Raw genomic sequence first — 25,489 nt, forward strand, 5'->3', positions numbered from 1 at the left:
TATTTCACCTCTGGCAGCCAGAAAACCATGCATGGCAAAATCTTAAAAAATCATTACAAGTTCACAAAAAAACCCTCAAGAGAGTTGGCCTTTCAGAACAGACTTTTCTATGATTTTGTTTTGACATTATCAGGGAGGCTGCTTTGAGTTTCCAAACATCTTTTAGCAATTCAGCAGGATGAAGAACAACCAGCTGGAAGTCATGTAGCAGATGGGCACTGGGATCCTCAAAAGAGCGAAGGACCTCTCTTGGCTTGTGTAAGTCCAACAAGATAGAGACATTTTCTGTCATCTGATACATCAAAGCTTTAGTAACAGGGAGGTGAGAAAGCTCCTTACACCTATTTGCACATTGAGGGCATGAGAAGAGAGGGTATGAATGGATTAAGGTGTAGATTGGAAGAAACACTGGGAGCAAACAACCAACAAAATGCCAAGCTAGAACTTAATAGACTTGTGTTGAAGTGATTACAGGACACAGGGCATGCACTTACCATGAACTTGCTATGAAAAATTAAGAGATCCTGTCCAGCTTTACACTGACCTGATTCATCCTTTGAGGAAACATCTTTTATATAGCACAGACATGATAGCCATAACAGTAGCTAGGATGCCTAGAGGTCATGGCTCTCTCCCAGTTCCCAGTGTTTTGTTTAGGCTGTAAAGGAAGCCTGGAAATACACCTGGGACTAGATGACTATGTTCTTAAAACAGGTAATGGTAGGGTAATAACTGCATCACTTGCTCCCTTGTGTTCTCCACATATTCTTCCCTGATGTCTTGAATTTCATTGGCTTTCCTCATCCATTGGCACCAGCTAATTTTGGTTCTTTCAGAAGGTGAAATAAAATTTCTTGCTGAGGTTCATTCAAATACTGTAGTTTTCACTGGGATTATCTCACCCTTTGGTCAGGTTAATTAAAATGTACCTGGCTGCCTTATTCTTCAAAGACAACACCACATACTCAGAATTTTTGCAACATGCAAGAGATCTGTATTTCACATGTCAAATATTACCAGTTAGAATAGATAAACCTAATGGCTTCCATCAAGAATGCTGTTTTCATAAAGTGAAAATCACCTAATGAAAGCACTGTTCTAGAGAGCAGCTGACATTTCCTTCAACACAAAAAAATCATAATGCTTTTAAGACAAATTAAGAGGTCCTCAAGAACTTTTTTTTTTCTTTCCAACTGAAAAAAAGTACCTGCAAGGTAAATAAAGTGCTAGTTTTAAGGGGGCTGTAATTGGGAAGGAGCAGACGTTTTTCGGGTCTCATTCTTAGGCCGAGGTAGTGGCATGCACCTTTAACTTTTGAATGCCAAGCTGTCAGCAAGCAACTTCAACACTGCCTTTATCTGTCTTCTTTTCTATTTATACATTACACAAAGCTATTTTTTCCTGGGTTTAATTGCACATCAAAGGACCAACTGAATGGATCAATTTGGGAGGTTGCTGATAGCAACGCTGGGGAATCCTGCAAATGCAGGTCTAAAATTTCAGTTCTTTCCAGTGCTATATTAGCTAATAAGGGCAGAGCCAGCGAAACACTTAGTGAGCAAAAGCACCCTGGCTGTGCTACTATTCTTTTCAAGTTCAAGCTGGACATAGAGAAGATTAAATAACTATTTATTATGTTAACTCCCTCCCTCTAGCCACATGTTTCCTATCGGAGGAGACACCAATGACAATGATAATTTCAGTTTTTCAGAGTGATAGTGACGGATATTTGAAAGCTTTCAGGTGTGTCAGAGCCCATGGACACATCCTTAAAAATGGAGTATAGCCTGCTATTCATTCAGGGATGTGAAAAAGGAATCTCCCAGTTCCCTTTAGGCCAAATGTATTTGCCTTGGCAAATATGGATTTTGAAGGACTGCTCCACCATTAAAGGAACACAAAAATCACAACATTAAATTTGATTATATTGGACACAAAATCAGACTGAGGGTTTCACTGTGTTGTTAAGTAAATAGAAATGCCTACACCTCTATATTCCCATTGTAACAGAGATGTGAGCACCACAAAGCATATCAGCTGGCTTAAAACCAGCACTGAGCTTGTCTCTCCCAAGCTTTATGCACAAGAAAGGTAAACAAGCACAGCTCCAGTCTAAGTTGAACAGTCTTTTTTGACATGTTGACTTGATTATTTCTGTCTACTTCCCCAGCTTTCCAGCTCATACTGACTTTGCTTCTTTCAGACAAAACCTCCGGCAAAACTGCCTCTTGTGTTTCAAGATCCTTAAAACTCACTGCTTTGTCTGCCTCAATGCCAATTATTGTTTATTTATGAAAGGAAAGGAAAAGCAAAATACACCAACCCAGACACATGAAATAATACGTAGACAAGAGTTCCACATTCATAAATAAATCAACATACTTCCTATAGCTCTTACATAATCTTAAGGGGTTGTTTTGTTTTAAATCCAGCACCATTTTAGTAGGTCCTTTTGTTCTACTACTCTTGTGCTACTTTTAAGCAGGAGAGGTGTTTGACAAGTGAATATTCAGTGACAACAACTGAGGCTTTTATTGACTTTTTTGAAAATATTGAGCTACCTCAGAATTACTGAACTCAACAGTACTTGTGAACATAACCTTAAACAATAGGTGATTGATACATATTGCATGAGACCGTATTTAATTTTAAACCCAACAGAAACTGATGGCCATACCTAGAGACCCTTAAATGTTGTTGGAAAATCTTTTTCCTCCCTGGAATGGACAAAAAGTACCTCTGGGCTTGATTCCACTGCACACACACAAGTACAATTTACCATAATAATTTTTAATGGCGCATAAATTTGTAATAAGGCTGGTTTCCTTAAGTTGTTTTGTTCACTTGGAGAAAGAGGACTTTCTGAAGAGCACAGCCATACAGGGAGATGGACATAGGTTTGGGGTGAGGTAGAAGAGCTGGAAGACAACTCAGCTCTGATTTTCAGTGTTTCCTCATGCCACACAGCTCTGCGTGGTCCAATCCCATGAGGAATGCCTCCAAAGAGCTTGAGAGAACATACCTGCTTGCAGATACAGCAAACTAATTACATAGAGTCAAACCTCAATGGAAATAATAATAATAAGAATTAGAATGTTCCAAACAGTACTCATCTGGGAATCTCAATTAGCTTCACAAACAGTAATTAATTTAGCTTCTTAGCTCTCTGAAAGATAAAGAATTACTAATCTTCCCATTTTATGGATGGGGATATACACAAGCAGAAATGCCAATGAGACACTAGCTGGATTTACAGAGCACATCTCATAACATGTTCTTTGCCTTATGCTCTCTCCTGTCATATCAGCTACTGTTTTCCCTTTTTTTTTTTTTTTTTGTGCAAAACTATGTTCTGCTCATTTGGGACCAAGAAGAAATTGCTACAAGGTCTCCTAGGGTTTAACATAACCAAAGTCTGCACTACTCAACATAAGGGTTCCATTAAATATCCTGTGCTCTGATAGAAAATGTGTCCAGTGAGATCCCACTGGATTTTATTTAGTAATCTGACAGTGAAGTTTCCTTAATGAAGCTGATGACAAATTTGGTTTTTATTTCTTTTACTAAATACTGATATGGCCCAGGAAATGATCTTGTAAAAAAAGTTGGATTAGACACCAGGAGAGAGATCTGCTTGCCTTTGACCTCAGACTCAGGACAAGAAGTTTTGGGGCTCTGAGGACACCTCTCCAACACAGTGAGATAATGGATCCTTCCCTAAAATAAACAGCAAAGCAGCCATACCAACTAAGCAGCCTCTACTTTTATAATCCCTTTGCTATTTTAAATCTCCAGATGAGTTAATGTATTGCAACATATACACAATTAGTGAGTCATGACCCTCCAATATATTCTGTATTATAGAGCATGAGGAGGAATTGAGTAAAAGGTTAGTGACATTTCAGTCTTAAGTGAACTTTATTTGTCTGCTTTCTGAAAAAGAAAGTCTTTGGGAACCCTCAATATCCTAGAGTGTTTGATTTTTTGAGACCTGAAGGAGGCCATAGCCAGGTGGAAATCAGCCTCTTCTCACAAGGAACAATTAGCAGGACAAGAGGAAATGGCCAAAAGCTGCACCATGGGAGGTTCAGGTTGGACATCAGGAAAAATTTCTTCACAGAAAGAGCTGTTAAACATTGGAAGGGGCAGCCCAGGTGGTGGAATTGCCATCCCTGGAGGTCAAGAAACAACTAGAAGTGAGCTATGGTTTAGTTAGCATATTGGTGTTCATTCAAAGGTTGGCCTCAATGATCTCGTAGGTCTTTTCAAACCTTAATGATTCTGTGATTCTAGTCTATGATTGCTTTAGTGGAGGATTAACTGAATAAGGTAAGGACTTAGTGGCTGCTGAGTTACTTGCTGCTTCACAAACTTTCATGCATGAACTGTCTTTGAATGCAAGGCTGTCCCGCAGGTGAGACACGAGGTTGAAGATGTTCTCATCTGTTTTTAACTTTATTGCAAAGTAGGTTTGTGACTTGGAAAAATTATTTTTCATGGAGTCTCAGTTTCCCACAAGCAAACAAGATGTGCAGCTGACATCCATGGCAGCTGTGTTGGAGTGAATACAAAGTAGATGAGAAATTTTACTACTGGACTGTGTAAGAGGAGATTTCAGCTACACTCACATTTTGCAGCAATTTGGATGAATGCACAAACTGCCAGGTAATTGGGCATGAGGTCCATCACAGTGACACTGCTGGATAAAGGAACCACAACCCAGTGTGTTAATCTCCTAAAGCCTAAGTCTGCCTTAAATTTTTCAGTTTAGGGTTAGTAAACATTTCCCCTACTAATTCCCTTTGACACATTTCTCTGACGTGAGCCAGCAACTTGTCTGCTTTGTGTCTATTTGTGGCTAGTATGAAGTCCAGAGGATCTTTTACAATTCCTGGTGACAAGGAGGGCTGTGAGCAGCAAAGTGTGTCACATATATTTGTCAGCTGCAAAGCTGAAACTGATAGCAGGGCACAAATAGAGCTGATAGCCTCACTTCTAGCTGATACTTCATGTGGCAGATCATGTTTCTGGGGGCTCCTTTTCCTGCCCCAGGGATGGCTAGAAACAAGTCCTGCCGCATCCTGGTGAAGATGTGCTCATGCTGGTTAGGGCACGTTTAGACTGAATATTAGGAAATATGTCAGCAAGGCTGGTATGTACAAAATGCACTGTCAGTGGGGTTCTAGAGGTGGCAGTTGCTTGTATGGGAGGGTGAAAGTCAGGTAAAGACATTACTCACCTTGGAGGTGAAACCACCTCTTGGCATCTCTTGTAGGAGGACAAAGGAAATGTCATCCAACCCTTCCCAGTATGGACTCAACTGACAAGGAAAGGGAATTAAACCCTCTTTTAAAATCCCTGGAAAATATTGCAGCAGTTTGCATTCAAGTCAGGCAGATGCATTCCTTAAATGCCCATGATTAGTGCTCTTCCCCAATTAGCAGGAGAAGAATCACAGCTCTTGTGCAAAGTGGCAAAGGAGACACCTATTAATTTTCATGGACTTGAATGTAAACACCAATGAAAAACAAACTTTCTAGGGAGACTCAGTGTGAGTGTGCATGTGTCCTTGTGTGCTTTTGCCATCTGGAGAGATACAAGGTCCCTCTTTCTCTCCCTGAGACAAAAGCAGTCAGCTTTAGAGCCACCATCACCATCAGATCCCAACTGCCTGCTCCTTGAGAAGCTGCTTGGCTACTTGGGAAGGTTTGTTCCTTTCTAAACTCAGTGGCACAAGGGGAAGGGGAGGATGATCTTTGCATCCACAGAGTAGCTGGGAAAAACAGCAGCACCTCCTTCTCCAAAGAAACTTGTCACCCTATGCTGAAACCCTGCCCTGTCTGCAAGTGGGAGGAGAACTATTCTGGGCTCTGAGATGGGCTCAGGAAAAAGAGAAAACACCGAGAAAAAAACAGAGAAAAGCTCTGCAAATGAACAGTCAGCATAAACAAAGCATTGCAGCCCAGGCAAGAGGCTGAAGCATGACTGCACTAAACAAATCATGGTGGAATCAGCAATTGGCAAAGTAATTGGCACTATTACAGCTGATGGAAAATTTCTGATGCCGCCCATGTTTGCTTTCGAAACACTACACAGACATTTAATCGGCTTGATTCTCATCTAGCTGATTGTTCTTTTTGTCCCTCTGGAGTATAGCAGGCCCATGTCTGCAGACAGGGAGTTTCGGATGTGCTTCCCTGGCTCTGTCCACCAGCTGTGAGATAGGGAATGAAGCTTTGCACAAATTAAGCAAGTCAAGGGAAATGGGGATTAAAATGGGACTGACCTGAATCATTTCAATCTCTGTATTACCCAGTTCAAGTTCAACTCTGGAACTACTAAATAGTCCTATGCTTGCAGCACCTAAAATACTGTGAATTAAAAGCAGGGACAAAAATTGTATATGGTGATGTCAGCAAAGGATAGGTTTGGTGCTTTAGTCACCATATAGGTAAAATTGCTTTCTCTGTCACACACAAATACTCCTGTAAGCACCCTCTGGCATATTTCTTACAGTATTTCATAGAATCACATGCTGGTTTGGGTTGGAAGGGACCTTTGAGACCATCTCATTCCTACCCCCATGCCATGAAGGACATCTTCTATTAGACCAGATTGTTCAGAACACCATCCACACTGGCCTTAAACATTGCCAGAAATGTCAATAAAAATTAATAATGGCTGGGTGTCTGTGCTCAGAAAGCACTTCTTCAGCTTTGCTAAACTCTCTTGCCAAAGCATCCTTATTCTCTCATTTGACCCATCTTCCAGAAAACCAACTATACCCTACAGGTCAGGCCTGCATGGACAGGGAAATTTCAGTCAATGGCATACAAGGCTTTGCTAAGTGTTCTATAAAAGCCTCACAAAATCATGAACCTCTAGGGAACAGCCAGATTCTCAAGGTATATAAAGCTGGGGAATGGTGCTGTTTTGAACTTTTAAAAAAGACAGCTTGGCTTGATGCTGAGACACAGATTCAGCTCTGGTTTTACCTCCTCTACACTCCCTAGGTCTAGTCTTGACCCTGTAGAGGACAGCCACATCTAGGAACAACAAGTTCAAGTGGATATGTCTGTAGAGTAGACAAGGCTATGGAGGAAGTATGCTATTGCCTGCTTCCCTCCGCTGCTCCTTGACTCTCTCAAGAGCTGCATGACCACAGGGTGCCTTCATGGGAAATGCTATGGTGGTAGCAGCTCTGCAGCCACGTGGAGAGATGGTTCCATATTTATCAGCGAGTAATTTCTGAGTTCTTCCTGAAAGCAGTGGGAATATTTCTGAACCCGCTTGATAGATTTGTTCCTCAGCTGATTTCACTGGGATATGATCCATTTAGATTTACAACTTGTTTCCAAGGATGAGGGAGCCCAGAGAGGCTCATTCATCATATTTTCTGTCATTGCTAATCAAAGGCAGCACCATGCTGGGAGACTCCCAATGCCAAAAAGAGAGGACATTTGGCAGCATGGCTCACAGAGATTTCTGGAGCTGTTTGACATCAGTCTTCTTGTTTTTCTTGAAAAGAAAAACCCCTTATTGAAAAATGATCTGGCACGTGATGGCAAAAGACAAGCCAGAGGATTTGAAGGGACATTAGGCCCTTCAACAGTGAGTGTTGCATGGCTGTACCAAAGAGTGACCCCTCAATGCCTATAGTAAAGCCACCTGTAACACAGCAAAGCAATTTGGGACCACAATGGGTTCCCAACTGAGGGTCCAGAGGGACAGCTTCATAATTAAGTCCCTGCTTCAGGACCTTCAGAACTACCCCCAGAAGCACAGAGTTAAAGAACAGAAGCATTTTAAAGAAGGGGGTATTTTTCCACCCAAACCCTGGCTGATTATAGGTGACCCTGTTCCACAGTTAGCTTTTGCAGGCACTTACAGCATAGCCCTTATGACACTGAGCCTCCCAAGTTGCTGCTGCTGCTTCTGTCAACAGGCACCAGCACCAGTGCTGAACCTGGTGAGTCCTACAGAGCCTTAGAAGACTGAATCCAAACTGTCCTAAAAGCAAATTTGAGATAAGAAAACAACAAGCAGGAAAGTTCAACACAGAGGAGGTCAGCACTTTGTTTTTCTATGCCAAGCAGGAGTTACAGAAAATCCCACTAGAAAGAATGAATAAACAATGACAAGTGACAAAAATGAAAGGAAAGCACAAGCAGCTTCATGTTATTTATCTACCAAGCTGAATGCTTTCCCTTCCAATTATGAATTCTGAATGCTTGACTCTGACAGAGAAGAGCAATCCAGTGTCTGAAGAAGCCAATGGAGAGATGTCCACTCCCTTCACCCCTGTTTGGTATAAGCCTTTGATTCACACCCCATATGAGACTACCTATGAAGGGATAAATCTCCCTTTTGGAAACGCAGTGTTCTCCTGTGATGGGATTTAGAAGATAGATGTCTACTCCCAGCAGTGCTAGTCTGTGGCCACAACCAAATCACATCATTTACATCATTTAGTGTTTTTCCAGTTCTCTGAAATAGGCCTGAAACATCATGCCCTGCTTTCTGAGATGCTGAGATTTTTGTGTGAGAAAAATTAGTATCGCCAGATAAGGCAAACTGAAGCTATACAAGGAAACTGAGGTAATATGGGTGCCATTAAAATCCTGTAACTGAATGCTAGAATTAGCTTAAACTTGCTGCAGTACTCCTGCTGTTCCCTTTTATCAAGCATGGGGAAATACTGCCTTGCAGATAAACATTGTGATGTGGTAAATGTCCGGAATTTAATGAAGTCCATTATGACAGATGAAAATGCAGCTTTCTTTAGTTTATGAATGTCTTATTTTTTTTTAATTCAGAAAGAATGTTTTCCCTAAGCAAGCGCCAAGTAAGAGAGTAAACATCTTCTGCTCACAGACCTTCATCTCCTCCCTAAGGCTGTCTCTCCTACAAGGAAAAGGCTCTCATTACATCAACCTTGTACACAGTCCTCTGGCAAACCTGTCCCAGTGAGACGCACCCACCTGTAGTAACAGCTGGTCACAGCTGGCTGTGCCACTTGGCTCTGTGGAGCCTTTTCTGGCTTCTGCCTGCCTCTGCAAGGTTCTTCAACTGCCTTTTTCACCTTTTATTGTCACAGACTCTTTGGGCAAAGAACAATAATACATTTCCTTTATTATGCTCCCTCTGACAGGGATTTCATGGACTACCACAATATCACCTTCATAACTGTGGTCATGCTGCTGATTAAAGGGGTCACACTGGCAGTGAGGGAATCTATAATATCTTTATTTGTTCACAGGAGGTATGCACCAGGAGGTCAAGCTTCTCTCTCCAGCTTCAGACTCATGGTATTTTGATCCTGATCACCTTTGAGAATAAAAGGGGAATTTAGATGTTAAATGTGGTTTAGTCACTGGTGTCTCAGTTAACACCATTCATAAAAGAATCATTTGTTTTGTTACACAGGATAAGGCTGAGACCATGGAGTTGAAATAGGATTAGAATGATAAAAACTGTATCTTTTTACCTAAAAAGGACCAATCATCAATCATGTAAATAAATGGATGACTACTGACTTTTAGTTACAGTCTACTCTATTGCACATCAGTGAAGAGGAGTGAGGAGAAATTGTTTTGAGGCTTCAAAAATATTTATTTTTTAATTGGAGAATTACACATCATGGTATTTCAGCACTACACACACCTTCTGATAGTATGATTGCAAAACAGGACATTCTTGAGGCTAAAAGAAAATGGGTGCAAAAAAAGGATCCTGTTATCAACTAAAATATCTGAAGATTGTGGTCCAAGTGTGTGGGTTTTTTCTCTGACTTCTAAAAGCATCACATCCTCAAATTCAAACGAGCAGATGGTTGCCAGAAACACTCTGAAACCAGCATGCTGCTTTCATTGGACACATCATTTTGGTGTCTTGACCTCTTGACTCTCTCATTGATTTTTACTTCATTTGGGTTTCGTCCAAGGCAATTGGAGAGGATTTTAAAGTCACCAATGACCTCTGAACTTCAATGATAGCATTTGGGGCATTTTATCAAAAAAGAGGAGATAAGAGCAGAAATAGCCAGTTACTCAACATCTCAGGGAAAAAAAAATGTAATGACATAATTTGTGGTTTCAGTTGAGGGAGCTGAAGTAAGCTGCTGAGGCTGCACAGAGAAGAGGTGATACTGCTGGAGGAAGAAATGTTTTGAAGAGCGTGCAAGCATGCCATCACCTCCTTTTGTTGGTAGCACACAGCTACATCTGATGACAACTTCAGCTCTACCTCCATGATCTTGCAAAGCAGCAATGCTGGGCAACCGTAAGTCATACCTGCTCCTGGCTGAGTGTCTGAAATTTCATTTCTTACCTCTGGAAGAGTGTAGAAAATGTAATCTTTGACATGAAGTCAGGTCTTATGAATTGCCAGTAGATAAAGAGCCTTGCATTCATTTTCCCTGCAACTCACTGCTCTGAGCACTTCAATCCTGATCTTGATTCCTCCCAGTAAGAGATAATACAAATCTCATTCCTCACACAGACTTCCCCAGGTATTGTCTGGACCTTCATCTTGCGGGACCTAAATGGCTTTCTATGCAGGAGATAAGCTGAAGCTCTTTGATGAAGGAAAAGGCTGATAAATGTGCTCCTTTGGAGCAAGGGGATAGTGTGGGTAAAGGTCACCTGGAAGACAGAACCAAGCTGGTAGCACAGCAAGGCATGATGACACTGAACCAAGATGAGGCCAGCTTCCCAGGGGACAGGAACAAGACACTGCAGAAGGTACCATTTCTGTTGATAGCCTCTTCCTAAGATATATGCAAGGAAAGACTTTCTTTCTGCCCTCACTTTGCAGGGCCTCACATGGACTCCTTCCAGCCATCTGATGCTCCTCTTTTATCCTTTGATCGTTGTCCTGCACCTTTACCCAGCCATGGTGGCATGGTGTGGCCATTCCCTCTCACATGCCTGCATCTCCCCGCTTACCCTCACCACAGTTATGCTCTGCTCATATCCCGGTTACTTTCTTCCCATGACTCTTATTGAACTAGAGGCCCTTATTAAAGAAATGGAAGCATCATATAGTGCAGCTGCTGCTCAAACATAACAGATCAGAACTATAGTATTCCTTTATGAAGAGGTCTGTGACAACTAATTTTGGTGGCACATAGATAAATCACTGATTTAATTTCAGTAGATCTAGTAAAATCCAAAAAGAGCTTACAGAAAATCATGCCTGTACCTTAGTTAATGAAATTCTGGGCTGCTTCTCGGAAGACTGACAATTCTTAAAACCATTCTGCCAAACTTTCATTCACAGCTTCATTGCAAAGTCATTACAGATATGCCAAACTCACAGAGGTGTGTGTGAGTGCACATGTGCCAGTGGGGAGGTACCAGATTTTCTTCCTCCCAAGGCAACCTGGCAGCCTGGAGGGGACAGGAGAACAAGGAACAGATGTTCTTGATGCTGCCAGCAATACTCAGTGTTGCAGAACCCTTTTTTTTTTTCCAGCTAAGAACGGGAGCCTGAAGTCACCTCTGCAAGAAAACTACTAACTATGCTGGAGAAGCTGCCAAAGGCCTCAAACCATCCTTCCACAGCCAATCTCACTTTTCCCACAGCATAACAGAACAGTTTGGGATGAAAGGGACCTTAAAGATCACTTAGTCCAGCCCCATACCATGGGCAGGGACACCTTGCAATAGAGCAGATCACTCCAGGTTCCACCAAACCTGGACTTGAAAATTTTCAGAGATAAGACAGCCACAGCTTCCATGTGTGACCCATGCTAGAGCCTCACCACCCTCACAGCCAAGAAGTCTTTCCTAATGTCACATCTAACCTGGACCTCTGTCAGTTTGGAGCCATTCCCCCTTGTCCTGTCCCTCCACCCCTTGTCCCGGGTCCCTCTCCAGCTCTCTTGGAGCCCCTGTAGGCACTGGAAGGAGTTCTGGGGTGTTCCCACAGCCTCACCCCCACAGCCCTCTCAACCTGTGTACACAGGAGAAGCACTCCATCTTTCTGAGCATCACCATGGCACATCAGGACACTGATTATTTTGGCCAGCCAGACTGTATCCCTAGATCTGGATACTGGAGCTGGCATCAATTCATTTTACTGGTGCTCTTTGCCACTGGTTTGTTGCACCCAGAAACCAGAAACAAAACTATATGCTTCCTATCTGCAGGTCATCTGTGCCTCGACAGCCTCATGTTTGTATTTGTGCTCTGTATGATACAGGGAAGAAGAGTGTGCAGGAAAGATTGTTCCCTGGGAAATAGTGATTTTCAAGACTGTTACTCTGCAAGGAAAAGGCAGGGTGATGGCAGGAAATGCCTGCAAAGTTTGATGCCTTGATTTCTGTTGTGTGGATCAATATTAATAGCAATATTGTATTTCCAGGGCATACTCAGCTGGCAGAACTATTGATTATTTGGTATGTAGCAGTTCATTTATACTTGAGAGCAAACTGGGACACTGAAACAATAAATGTGCAGCTGTTAACAAGGAACACAGGACATTGAGTTTCAGTTACACAACTGGGATATGACATCCTTTGTCTAAAATGGAACATCTTTAACATGTCAAAAATATAATTTACTTATGTGACTTACTGAAATACCCAGGGAAAATACCTTCTTCCCTGAAACCTGCAGATTAAGGTCATGTTTCCAAATATGTGCTAAATCCAATCAATAATTTCATCCCCACTGTGATGAAACACTTGAGGTACTCTTGAAGGGAGAATGTTTTGTTTGATATTTTAAACAAGTATTATATCACCTTGTGCATGAGCACATTTCAATAAAATAAAAGATAATGAAATATTACACTATGTTTGCAGTAGTTGAGCCAAAGTACTTTTTTCCACAAGGTGTTTAATCTGGTGAGAAAAAGCAGATACCTTTATCTATATATAAAAGTATAGTTGGATAGGGTGAACACAAAGTTTTCTCTATCAAAGATTTTACTTATATATGAAAGACATAATTCGGTATCCTTTCATGAGCTGCTTTATTATGTATAAGTCTACAATTGTCTCCTGTGGACATATTTAACTGTCAATGACCAACCAAATGAAAAAAAATTATATAGAACACCAATCTTATGCTGAAACTTACTGAAAAAGGAAGCTGCCTATGGTGAAGGACAAAGAAATACTTTCTGTGAAGAAAAATAATGGGTGGGATTTGCTGTTGCAGGAAATAACACTTCTATGACTTAATAATCTTTTTATTTAAGCTTGAAGAGGCTGGGGAAGTGACTAGTAAATATGCAGGAAAATTACCTATAGTATACCTTGCCTTTTGGGGGATAATACAGCCTTTTCACTGCTATCAGCATGTTGAACCCTGTAGGCTTAGCTGCCTTAGCAACTGTTTACGATTTGGAGAGGTCAGGACTACAAAAGGCTGAATCAGCCTCTGATGGTGGCTCCCCTTCCCATTGCTGACAAATGGAGTTTAGAATGAAGGAGTCCAGTTTCTCAGCTGGGCCTAAGCCTCTCCAGTCACTAGTAAATTAAACGTGCCCAGAAATATTCCCAGGCATTGAGGCCAACTGGCACAGAGTGTTTTGTACCTCTGCTCCAAACCGTGTCTAACTTCCCTAACACAGCAGCTAAATGCAAACAGCTCACTGGGATGAACCCTGATCCATGTTTAAGAATGATTTAGGAGCTTGCTAGTTGTCATGGACCAAACGTGTGCTGAGAACTGGTCCAGTACGTTGAGTATACCCAATCACACTCCTGTGAACATTCCCAAACACTGTTTAACTCGTTTCAGACAGATGCAGTCTAAGACACTGGTATAACATGTCCTTCTTCCATGTTTCCTGCTCCAGATCACTTCTTTCCAGCCTTTAGAAGGGAATTATATGGCTTTAAATTTGGTTGTAACAATAATCCTTTTGCTGGTTCATGAAATCACTCTTACTCAATAAGAAATGAGTTTACTGTTGTCTGCAATCTAAGAATATTTACAAGGAACCAAATGTTGTGTATTTAAAATGAAAAAAAAACTCAACTTGTTATGCATGGACAGGTTAATTTCATAAACAGATCACTGTTCTCCTTGTATCACTGCACATCATGGTCATCTGCCTGATAGCACACCTTCAGTGCTTGCAACTTTAAGTTGTGCACCCCCAAAAAATCATCCCACCTTAAGTTAGAGCCATATTCTCTAACCATCATACAACGGTGTGCTGGTTTTGTCTGGGGTAGCATTAATTTTCTTCACAGTGGTTGGTATGGGGCTGTGTTTTGGATTTGTGCCGAATATTATGGATGATTACACAGAGATGCTTTTGTTACTGCTGAGCAGGGCTCATAGAGAGGCAAGGCCTTTTCTCCTTTCCACACTGCCACACTGGTGAGGAAGTTGGGGATGCATGGGATGTTTGGAGGAGGCAGAGGTGGTGGAGGTGACTCCAACTGACCAAAGGGATATTCCAGATTGTATGACATCATGCTCACTGTATAAAGGGCAGGGGAAAAGGAAGAATTGCAGATGATTGGAGTGATGGTGTTTGTCTTGCCAAGTTACCCTTACATGTGATGAGTTCCTGCTTTCCTAGGAATGGCTGAACAGCCACCTGCCCATGGAAACTGTGAATTAATACCTTATTTTACTCTTCTGGTGCACACACCATTTGCTTTCCCTATTAAATTGTCTGTTTCTCAACCCATGAGTTTCCCCATTTATACCCTTTCAATTCTGTCACCCATCCTGCTGGTGGGGGAGTGAGCAAGTGGCTGCTTGGGGCTTGGTTGGGATTAAACCATGACAACTGGGATACCATTAAATGCCCCACAGGAACGTCTGTGCTGATCTGACAAAGGTCAAGTCTCTTTCCGTGGGTTTCTCTGAGCTACAATTAGCAGAATGCAAGCTCTTTACTTTGAGAAGAATTGAATATATCAGGATAGAGGTGGCAGAAAATGGAGCAGAACAAAAGCAATCCCAAACCAAGAAGGAAGATCTTGATATGGCGTCACCCAAATCTGGGCACCCTCCTACATCCCACAGGCACTCAAGCACTACAAGGCAGAGGAGGGAGGCAGAGGAAATATTCTGTGCCTACACTCTTCATCACACACACCACAAAGCCTTCTTTCTTTGTGAAAAGGTTTCAAAGCTGCCATCAGAGGCTCTTACCCTGATATGGGAGCTGTTGAGTGGAACATGTCCCTTTGAATGGTTTAGATCATGACCCTTTTAACACTCTGCCTTGAACTGACTGGGCTGCAGATGGAGCTTGGGAGGGAGCTTCTTACAGTGAGCTGGCTGTAGTTCAGCAACAGCACTTTCTTTGTGGCACCAAGGCTGCCATCCACCTTTTGCAGTGCCTGCTTTCACAAGGGAAAGAAAATTGAGACACTTGTGTCAGGTGGCTGGTGTCACCTCCCAACTCCTATTTGGACAACTGCTATTTGGCCGTGGCAGCAGCAACTAGAAGCACCATGTGGGCTTGCAGTCTTGATGTTTCATGGTGGCTCCCTGACACTGGAAGTTTTAATACCAGGAGGATGGCAGATGACTTCATGCCAGCAGAATCTAATACCTTATGATCCTGTGATCTAGTGCAAAAGGTGGGAGGAGTAGGAAGCCCAGCAGGCACCTGATTGAAGAGGCTGTGGGAGATAAGAGGAGACAGTGTCCTGCTGTGCATTTCTTCCACCTCCATAACCTTCTTATTTTCAAAGAGTTTCCATAGGGCTGTGGTAGCTATTGTTCTCCCAGACCTGGTGCATCAGCATCCCCAATACACTGGGAGCAGTTTGTTACTCACACACTGCTAGCCCTTCTTCATGTCAGTAAAATGAGCAGCTTGTTTGGCTTCAAGAAGCAGCAAAATGTGTGCAAGTTGCACATTCCCGTGCTAGCAGGGGGATGCTGCATACTCTATAACCAGCATGGGCTGCCCTGGGCATGTGATCATGCTCAGACACAGATGCTTGCACAGTGAATTCCACAAAAATATATCTGTCCTTTCTTCCTTCCTATACTGACCACAGCAGCCTGGTCAAACTTTGGCACAACTGTTATTGATGTGTAGAGTCAGCAATAAAAGAATGATTCTTTATGCTCAGTTTTCAAGGAGGTTGCAGATTCATCCTGGCCATAAAGATAAAAAGGAGGCTAATTTCAACCTAAAGCAAAGTTTAAGAAGTAATTCTGTACAAAGAGGCAGGTAAAATCAATGTAAAAGTAATTCTTATTTTTTTTGTTGTTTGGCTCTGTAAAAAGAGAATTACCATCAGGGCTGTGAATTTTTTGAAATCTGCACTATTTTTTTTCCTAAAAAGGGTTGAAATAGGTGTAAGCATTACTATTATTACCTCTAAAATGACTGAGACACTTCCATGTGAGTTTCCATTCACAGTCAGATATCCATATTCACCATGTGCATGCCATTGATTTGGGACCTTCAGGTTCCCTGTGGTCCAAAGACTCAAGGTTCATTTTGTGTTGCATTTTTTGCCAAAATGGGGTTATTAGTGATAGCAAATACTGCAAGGTCACCCACAGCCTTGATAGGAACAGGAAGGTAGGAGAATATGAGGGAGAAACTGTAAGATGTAATATGCAACTGCAGCTGACAAACCTAAGTGTATTTGCCAGTATTTCTATTCCCTGTTTCAAATTGATTACCCTGGCCCTAGTGATTAACCCCCTGAATATACCCAAGAAGGATATTCACAGAAAGGATCTCATGATAAAAAGGCTATTCCTGGCCGTCTTTCCATCACATCATAATCTGTCCACTAATATGGCTTGAGATCTCAGCTGATCAAAAGGTCATAAGATGCTACTGCTAAGTATCACTCTCTCTCTGTTCAGCCAAAGGCATTTTTACTCCATTCAGCAGTCAGAGGAATGCAATAGCAAAGCTTTCAAATCTGTTTGTGTAATAGATGAAGTCTTCTCTACATGGCATTTATCATCCTTCAGGGAATGACACCTGATAAATAAATCTCTAGCTCCCAGTGAATTTAAATAAAACAAGGGCAAATCATATTGCTGCACACTGTAAATATAAAACTGCAGGGAACTTAAGAGTTCCCAATCTCTCAGCACCTCCTTTGCTGCAAAAGCTATAAAGTGCTGACCACCCTCAGATTCTGCCAAAATCAAGGGAGTACATTACGAAGAGCATGCTGGTAACATAGGAGGGTGTAAAAGACAAAACACACGTTTAGTCTAATGAAATGATAAAAATTATTTTTTCTTTATGTTAGTAAAAACAACAACAACAACAACAAACTAATAGAAGTGTTTATTAGCATATCAATAGGAATGATAGAGTGAAAATGGGGGGGGAAACTAATAAATGGGGCAATGTGTTTCCCAGGGAATAACACTAGGGGGGACAATTTTCAAACATCCTGGGATGAATAAATACTAAACCACATCCTACCCAACACCACCACTGTACTGTCGTGTACCAGTGGCTACTGGTCTATATGATGCCATCCATGGCCAGCAGCACTAACTGCAGCCACTTCTCTGGTCATCCTGCTTCCAAGCCGTTCAATTTGGGCAGAGATCCCTGCTCAGAACAGGAAAGGAAAGAGGGTACCACTGCCAAGAACCACCTGCTACCTGAAACCCTTGTCTAGTAGTTCTGCAGAGGTAGTTACTGTGGGCACTATCATTGGAAAATGCACTGTTTTGTGCCACCAGCACAACTGTAAGTGTTGTCACAACCAAATTAAACCCCTCAGCATTTCCCAGACTATCTACCCAATCCTTGGCTTTCCAGACCTCTATACCAGGACCAACAGACAGTTTCTTTAACTGCAACTGGCAGTCATTTTGCTCCTCTCCATGCTTTCAAAGCTGAGAGACGTCAAAGATTAGCAGAAAAAATCATGACTATTTTTCCCTAAGAAGCAACGCTGGTAATAGGCTTCAGGAAAAATCCTCCTAAATGCAAGTGATAAGCGTAGACTGTGTGAAGGCTGACAGGTCTGATTATAATTACCACTGCAAGGGGACTAGCACTAACCTCTTTTCTGGAAGGCAATGACAATTCCTGGATGGAAACATGCAAGTGAATTATCACAAACAAAATCATTGCAAGTAGGAATGATTCACTAGGAAACTAAGTAAGATCCAGATTTGGGGGTGAGGGGAAAAGAAAAACACAACAAACAAACAAACAACTAAACCAAAACCCACCAAACATTGAGCATCCATTAAAGTTTAATCCAATAGAAAATGGCACTTAACCGTACACTGAAGTTTTGCTGACTTCAGGATGATGGGGGAAAAAGAATCAAGAGGGTCACATGAAGCATGGGTGGACTGATGCGGGCAAGAAGTGTTTGGAAACAAATTACATATTCTGCAACTGTACTTAAAGAACATAGGCTGCACCATAATATGAACAAGAAGTCCCAGGGAGAATGCTGGTCCAGACTGAGCTAAATATTCAGAACCAAGACAAAACTCAGGCAGCCTTCTATCAAGATTTCTCCCTTTTCCCACATCTTAGCAGGAAGAAACTCAGACAGAACCAATACAGAACCCTTAAATTGCTTCTATCCACTGAATTCCGAAAATTGCATCTATACCTTAACTGAAATACCACAGCACCCAGCTTTCAGAAAGATTGTGAGGATAGGTAGTATTCCTTCAAGATCATCCTGCATTTACCTTTGTGCTTTCTCTGACAGCATTACATTTTTCCTAGTTTTCAGGGGTTTTTTGGCACTTCTCACTCCATTTCCACTGGAAAGTTGGAAATAGGGAAGCTTGGGCAATCTGGAATAAAAGTAGCACTACAGCAGCTTTTTCTTTCTGAGCACAGGGCAAGAGATATTACCCTCTTAATAGTGGGATATAACTGCAGAGGAGATGAAGAGAAGAGCCTCAGAGTCAAAGGCAGTTTTAAGAGTTTCATTCTCATTATATCTCAATGGAGTGAAGCAAATAAATTGTGCAAGGAGACATATGGAAGCTCACTACGCGAATGGCCTATTTAAGGCTCTTACTTCCTAATTAGGTCCTGGTGTCAGGAGGTTGGTAACAATTATTCACACATAGATCATTTGGATACAATACAAACTGTTCTAAAATCCAAACCATCATAATGGCTTGCATTTAAAAGAAACCTTATTTAGCTTGATCCTTTTAGACTCGTTTTCTTAGGGTTTGGATTATCAGTTTCTGTGCTATCCGTACCTAAATTTTGTGTCTAACACTGCAAAAATGTGTTTGGAAGCAGAAAAGGAATAAACAAAAAAACATCACAGCCATAAACCCTTGTTCTTACCTTGTTCACAGATTTCGTCACTGGACTCTGCACAGGGAACCCACATTCTCTTCCCAAATTCTTCATCTGACTCTGTGGTGTTCCCCAAAGCGAAGAGAAAAGAGAAAAGAGAAAACCTTGATTGGTGGAGTGACTTTGTAGAAAATGGTCACAAGCCTCCAGAGTTTTGCTCTGCCTTTTCAATTTCTGTACATCTTTCAGTATGGCTCCCACTGTCCACCGGCCCCTAGTGCTGGGGTTCATCCTCAGCCCTGAAGAGTTTTGGAGGGTCCCCCAAGCTTCCCCTTGCCTCACACAAACGTGTCGTTTTCCCCTCCCAAATATCCCTTGTAAATATATTGGAACTAAAGGGCCATCACAGCTTTTCCCAGCAGTTGTGGGGCATGTAGTGAGCAGTAATGCCAGGGAGTGATGCCACGGATTCCTCTGACAATCCCTGTTAGAAAGGCTTGGGAAGAGCAGGAAGGAGCCATAAGATGTCAAGTTGCCTGTTTAGTATAGGAGTTAAAGGAGCTGAAGCTAAGAATTACCACACTGCAAAACCATTTAAAACAGGGTAAGTACTTGTGATTCAACATTATGACTGCAGCAAACCTGCTCTGCCCTGTACTTTGGTACTTCTGGTGTGAAAATTGGGTCTTCCCTCCCTTTCTTCCACTCCCATCTTTCCTCTTTGTCCATCTTTCTAGACCTTCACACAAAGGTGAAATATCTTACATTTTCACCTGTGGTGGTGTACATCAGAGAGTGGGGTTTTTTGCTTTGCTTTTCACTGATTTTGCCAAAGGCATCTTTTTAAGCATCAGCCTGTGCAAAGATAATAGGTGACACAATTCTCAGTAACTGGAATCAGCAACAAATCAGCCATCTGCCACTCCAGGGGGCTGAGATTAACCCAGCTACTGGACCGTGACTGCAAAGTATTTGCACATTTAGATTACAGAAATATGTGGTTACCAGTCCAAAAAAATACGACTGAGAGTGGGAAAGGTATAGGGAGAAAGAGTGGAAGATAGCCTTGGAAGAGCCCTGTAGATTAACCCTTCCAAACCAAGTCATAACAACTCCAAGAAGACAATGTTTGTGATTAAAATGTTAAAAGGGTGAAAGATTTGAAGGAAACAACTTGATGTACATGAGACATCATGTTTCAGGAAAATGCATCCAATGGCACCTCTTTGATACAGGAAGAAATAAAGGCAAAACCATTCAGCTACCCTGTCAATGCCTTCCCTCATTGGGAAGTATGACCAAGCTGCCCAGATGGCTTACTTGACCTGTTGGAAAGTACAAGAGTAGCAATTTTGCCCCAAAGTTCTCTTACTCTCAGGATACCAAGGAAAGGAAAAAGGTCTGAATTCTGAAGTTACAAGGTTTAGGAAAGTCTTCATTTGTTGCTACCAGTTCACTTTCTTGAGTAACAAACACTACGTTGCTACTGTGCACACATGGATACTGTGAGTCCACGTTAATACTTGTCCATATGTTTGGAGTCCTCTCTGTAAATTTGCTGGAAGTTGTTATTTGGTAACTCAAGTACTAAACTCATTAGTAAACACAAGCTGGCTCCAAATCTAAAAGCATGGATTCCCTGTACAGTTGTATGGTGTGTCTGGACATGGTGGGTCTGGTTTCTTCTGGTCACTTTGATGTAGGCTTTAATCCCCAACCCTGCCATTTTCTCTTCTAGATTAGAATCCCACAGAACCTGGAGATTCCCCTTCTCAGATGTCTCAGGTTAAAAAGAGCAGGTTGTGCCCAGAGGAAGATGTATATCTGCAGGCAAAAGTATCTGCAAGAATGTCTGGAAAATTCTGGAACATCTTACATACGAGAAAAGACTGAGAGAATTGGAATTGCTCGGTCTGGAGAAGACTCCGGGAGATCATGAGTACCTGCCAGTACCTAAAGAGGCTAGATGAGAGCTAGAGAAGGACCTTTTACAAGAGCCTGATGTGACAGGACACGGGGAAATGAATTCCAACTGACAGAGGGAGGGGTTAGATGGGATATTGGGAAGAAATTATTCCCTGTGAGGGTGGTGAGGCAGTGGCACAAGTTGCCCAGAACAGTTGTGGCTATTCCATTCCTGGAAATGTTCAAGGCCAGGTTGGATGGGGCTTGGAGCAACCTGGTCTGTTGGTAGATGTCCCTGCCTATGGCAGGGGGTTGGAACAAGATGGTTTTCAATGTTCATTCCAACCCACACCATTACAGGATTCCCTGATTCTATGAAATTCAGGCAAGGTCTGCATGGTACACACCCTTGGTGAGGATGGCAGCTTAAATAAACAGCTCAACTCATGAAGTCCAAAGACATAAGTGAAAAGCAAACAGCATGCATGTGTGTTTATAGAAACCCCTGTACTTATACATGTCTTTTATTTAGAGAAAATGGGTAGAGTCATGTGTAAGGTACAATAGCACATTCCAACCCTCCTGTTCCAATCCTCTTGTTGATATCTGCCATGGTTTCTTCAGCCTCTCCAAGGTTTTCTGGGCCAAGCACGACATTCCCTGCAGTTGTAACAAAGAAAAAGAGCAGGAAGAAATGACGGCACCTTCTCTGTACAAGCCCAAGTTGCACTGCAGCAACCTCATGGTAAAAGGCACAGCTCAGAGGAAAAGAAGTGAAAAGGATCAATTGCTGTAGTCATGCTACTCCACACAAAACCTGCATCACCTCAGAAATGAGTGCACCTCCCAAAGGCATTAATCTGGGATTGAGCATTTGATTCTCCACAGAGTAAGGACTATTGATCTGCAAGGAGCTGTGGGAAGAGGGTGAGGACAGCAAGCTAAATAACACCTTTGAATCTCCCTGAATTCCTTACTATCATAGTATTTCCAAAAAGGCATTGCCTGGGCAGAGCTATGCGCTCCCAAACCAGGTCTACATGTCTCAGACCAAAGGTGAGGTTTGAAGTGGTTTGGAGTATCTAGTAGGACATGGTTTTCAGGTCAGAGAGAGGTCACAGGGATCGTTCCACACCTGGGACTACAAAATGGGCCAAGACAGCAACCCCAAAACCCACGAGCTTCTGAGATGTATCAAGTTAATGAGGCTCTGCCCATGCTTTAGAAAGGTCTCCTTGAACGTGACCTGCTGGCTATGTGAGGGCTGAAACTGATAGAATAGGATCTGGACCTGTTTTCAAAACCAAAGACTGTGGTTTTCTCTTTCTCCAGACTCTACAGTTTCTGTAAAAGACAATCTAAAACTCCAAGTCCAAATTCCAAAATAGTCCAAAAAGGAACATCTGCAGGGTGTGTGTGTGGGAATATTTGCATTTAACTTCAACTATTAAACTACTACAAGAGTGCTTGTGCTGCTACTAAACATTAAAATGAAAAAAAAGAAAAAAAAGAAAAAAGAAAAAATCAAAACACCATTAAAAAAAAAGGTGGGATTTTTTAATATCTTTTTTTCCTTGCCTGTGAATAGAGGGACAAGGGGGACAACACAGGGCAAAACCTTTCCTTTCAGATAAAAATCAGCACAAAACTCCTGCCCTGTTCTTGTCAATGAACCAGTCTTATGAACGGATGCAGTTTCACCCCTACATGATATTTTTTGTTTGTTTTATGCAGACAGGCTTTACAGGAAGAGGTTTTTGCATCCCAAACAGCGCCACTGCATCAACCAGGCGCTGAGCTGAGCCGTGGAGCTGCCTGGAAGTTGTCTGTCTCCCAGCAAATGAGAAGCGGAGGGTAACACCGACGCAGGCAAGCTGCACCTTGCAGCAGAGACTCGTGTGTCCTACAAGTAACCTTGCATCAAGACACAGAGCCACAACAGCAGCCTTATGGGTATAGTGAGAGGAGGAGGACGACGAGAACAGTGAGGAGGAGGGGAAGGGCAACAGGAAAACAATCAGAAAACTCCCTAGGAATCAAGTCTCCTTTTCCTCTCTCGTTAAAAAAAAAAAAAAAAAAAAAAAAAAAAAAGGCAAAAAAAAAAAAAAAGGCGCCGTCCCTGATTTAGAGATGTAAGCTGGGGATGAGCTCCTTTGCAGTCCATGTCCCCAGCAAAGATCCCCTCCCTTTCCCAGAGTTCCTAAATACCACTGGAGGTGGCTGGAGGAGACAAGGGTCACATTTAAAAGGCGAAGGGGAAGCTGGGAGGAGGGAGGACACTCCTGAGCCCGGCCAGTGGCCCCGCGGTCTCAGCAATTCTCATTCCTGACACGTTTCTCTTCTCTCCAGCACAGCCCAGCTTCGAAAAATTAGTGTGGCGCATAGTGCCATTTTCGAGTCGCTGCAGCTCCTTCTTGGCACCGGTTCAGCTTTTTGTCTTGCCTTCTTCTCCGAGCGCCCAGCGGAGAAAGGAGGAAAGAATGAAAAGCAAGAAAATGAAGCCCCGCTGCTTCGCTGCCGGGGTTGTCAGACCCCCGCGGCACCCCCACCCTGCCTGCGGCACCCCGCACCCTCCCAGCCTGCTCCCAACCAAACCACTCCGCAAACATAAATCTCTTCCCACCTCCACAGCAGCCAGTTCACAGCCTGCTCCCCCCCTGCTTCTCCGCCGCCACCCCTTTTCATCGCGCTCTCCCTTTGTACTCCTCTAAATTTTTCCAGCCAAGCGTTACAACCTTCTACCCTCCCTTTCTCCTCCATTCCCCAGCCCTCCCACCTCTTCCTCTCACATCGGCAGGGGAAAAAAAAAAAAAAAAGAAAAGAAAAGATCATGCCATGGTTGCCAATGCCCTGGCATGTCCTCGGGGTGCGGAGCCCCTGCACCCACACACGCCTCAGAGGTCTGTTCCAGGTTGGAGCTGCCCAGGCGTGATGCTCGTGGGCACACACGCGTATGCACACACATGTATGATGGGGCAGGACACACTCTGCTCAGCATCCCTTGGCACTGCTGTAAATACAAGCATGCGTTTGGCAGCCGAGGAGGGACGCTGTATTTTTTTAAGCAAACCAAGCATGGCACTGAGCACTTCCACCAACAACTTCTCAGCCTGCTGTGCTGGCAAACAGCTGATGGTTCCAGCCTGGCACCAGCTTTGATTTGTTTTTCTCTCCTCTTAAACACTCTCCTCCCAAATATTCATTCCCTTATTTTATTCTTTTCAGTTTTGTTTTTTTTTCTTCCCTATTTACTTCTTAGGTTTTCTGTAGAGACATGGCTTGTCCATAAGCTTGTCACTTTCTCTCCGGTGACTAATGATAGGACTCAAGGGAACAGCATGAAGCTGTGTCAGGGAAAGTACAGACTGGATATTAGGAAAAGGTGCTTCACCCAGAGGGTGGTAAGGCCCTGGAATGGACTCCCCAGGGAATTGCTTACAGCCCCAAGCTTGCATTGTTCAAGCAGCATTTGGACAATGTTCCCAGGGCACATGGTGAGATTCTTGGAATTGGACTCAATTATCGTTGCAAGTCCCTACCAACTCTGGATGTTCTATGATTCCATGATTCTAGAGGGACTCCCTCTGAATTTCACCCACAAGTCCAAAGCAGAATGTGTGGAAGAGACACAAATGCTACATGATGTAACACTCAATGGACCAAGAAGAAGGGAAAAATCCCCATATAAACACACAAGGTATGTATTCTCTTCTCTGAGGAAGAAGGAGAGAATGAAAGATGCTCTGAAAGTAGGTAACAGGACCTTGAGCAAGCAGGACGTGCTAAGCCCAACCTCCTCAAAGGAGGCAGGAGTTGAGTTTTGATGTGAGTAGAGAAAGACTGAGGCAAAATGGATGTCCTCCACGGAAAGGACCCAAGAGAGCCAACTTCCAGCTAGTGATGTGACTCCTATTAAACCAGAGTTTGAAACACTGACATATGCATATCAGAGATAAAGTGGTATCAAATGCACCTTGTCTGGTGCCTGCAGGAAAGAGATTTGGAGTACAAAGTTTAATAATGCTGATGCTTGGGTATGCCTTGGGAGGGTCATGGTAGGGAGAAGAGATGTGCTGTGGATTTTATTATGGAGGCACGAGTGTATTTAGCTGAAAACCTGGGTGGAGACCCAGGGAGGAGTACTGCCCTATAAGCAGCCACTGGTGTTCCTAGAGCTATTTATGAGACTGCAGGGCTGGCTTTGTCCACTGAGAAACATCAAGACTCCTTGGAAGCCATGGGAATTAGAGGATGCTGAAACAGATGGGCACCTGCTCCCTCTGGCAAATCCCTCAGGAAGCCCAGCAAAAGGGCCAAAAAAGGCTGGTTCTTGCTGGACACACTCTGGCCACCTCAGGAAATATCAGAGCAACCGGCTCGATAG

General features: G+C 42.8%; 1 protein-coding gene across 6 annotated transcripts in view; it reads right to left on the reverse strand.

Annotated features, from left to right (window-relative positions):
* Positions 1-25,489, reverse strand: part of SETBP1 (SET binding protein 1) — a 267,117-nt gene that overhangs the window by 126,115 nt on the left and 115,513 nt on the right. For 4 of the 6 annotated variants that reach the window (XM_071580211.1, XM_071580210.1, XM_071580207.1 and 1 more), the window contains one exon: positions 19,249-19,320. The exons of the other annotated variants lie outside the window; for them this stretch is intronic. In XM_071580211.1, coding sequence (XP_071436312.1) covers positions 19,249-19,320 — 72 coding nt within the window. The remainder of the gene's footprint in view (positions 1-19,248; positions 19,321-25,489) is intronic. 6 annotated transcript variants of the gene reach the window in all.

This window comes from Pithys albifrons, chromosome Z (assembly GCF_047495875.1).
Source record: "Pithys albifrons albifrons isolate INPA30051 chromosome Z, PitAlb_v1, whole genome shotgun sequence".
Taxonomy (NCBI): domain Eukaryota; kingdom Metazoa; phylum Chordata; class Aves; order Passeriformes; family Thamnophilidae; genus Pithys; species Pithys albifrons.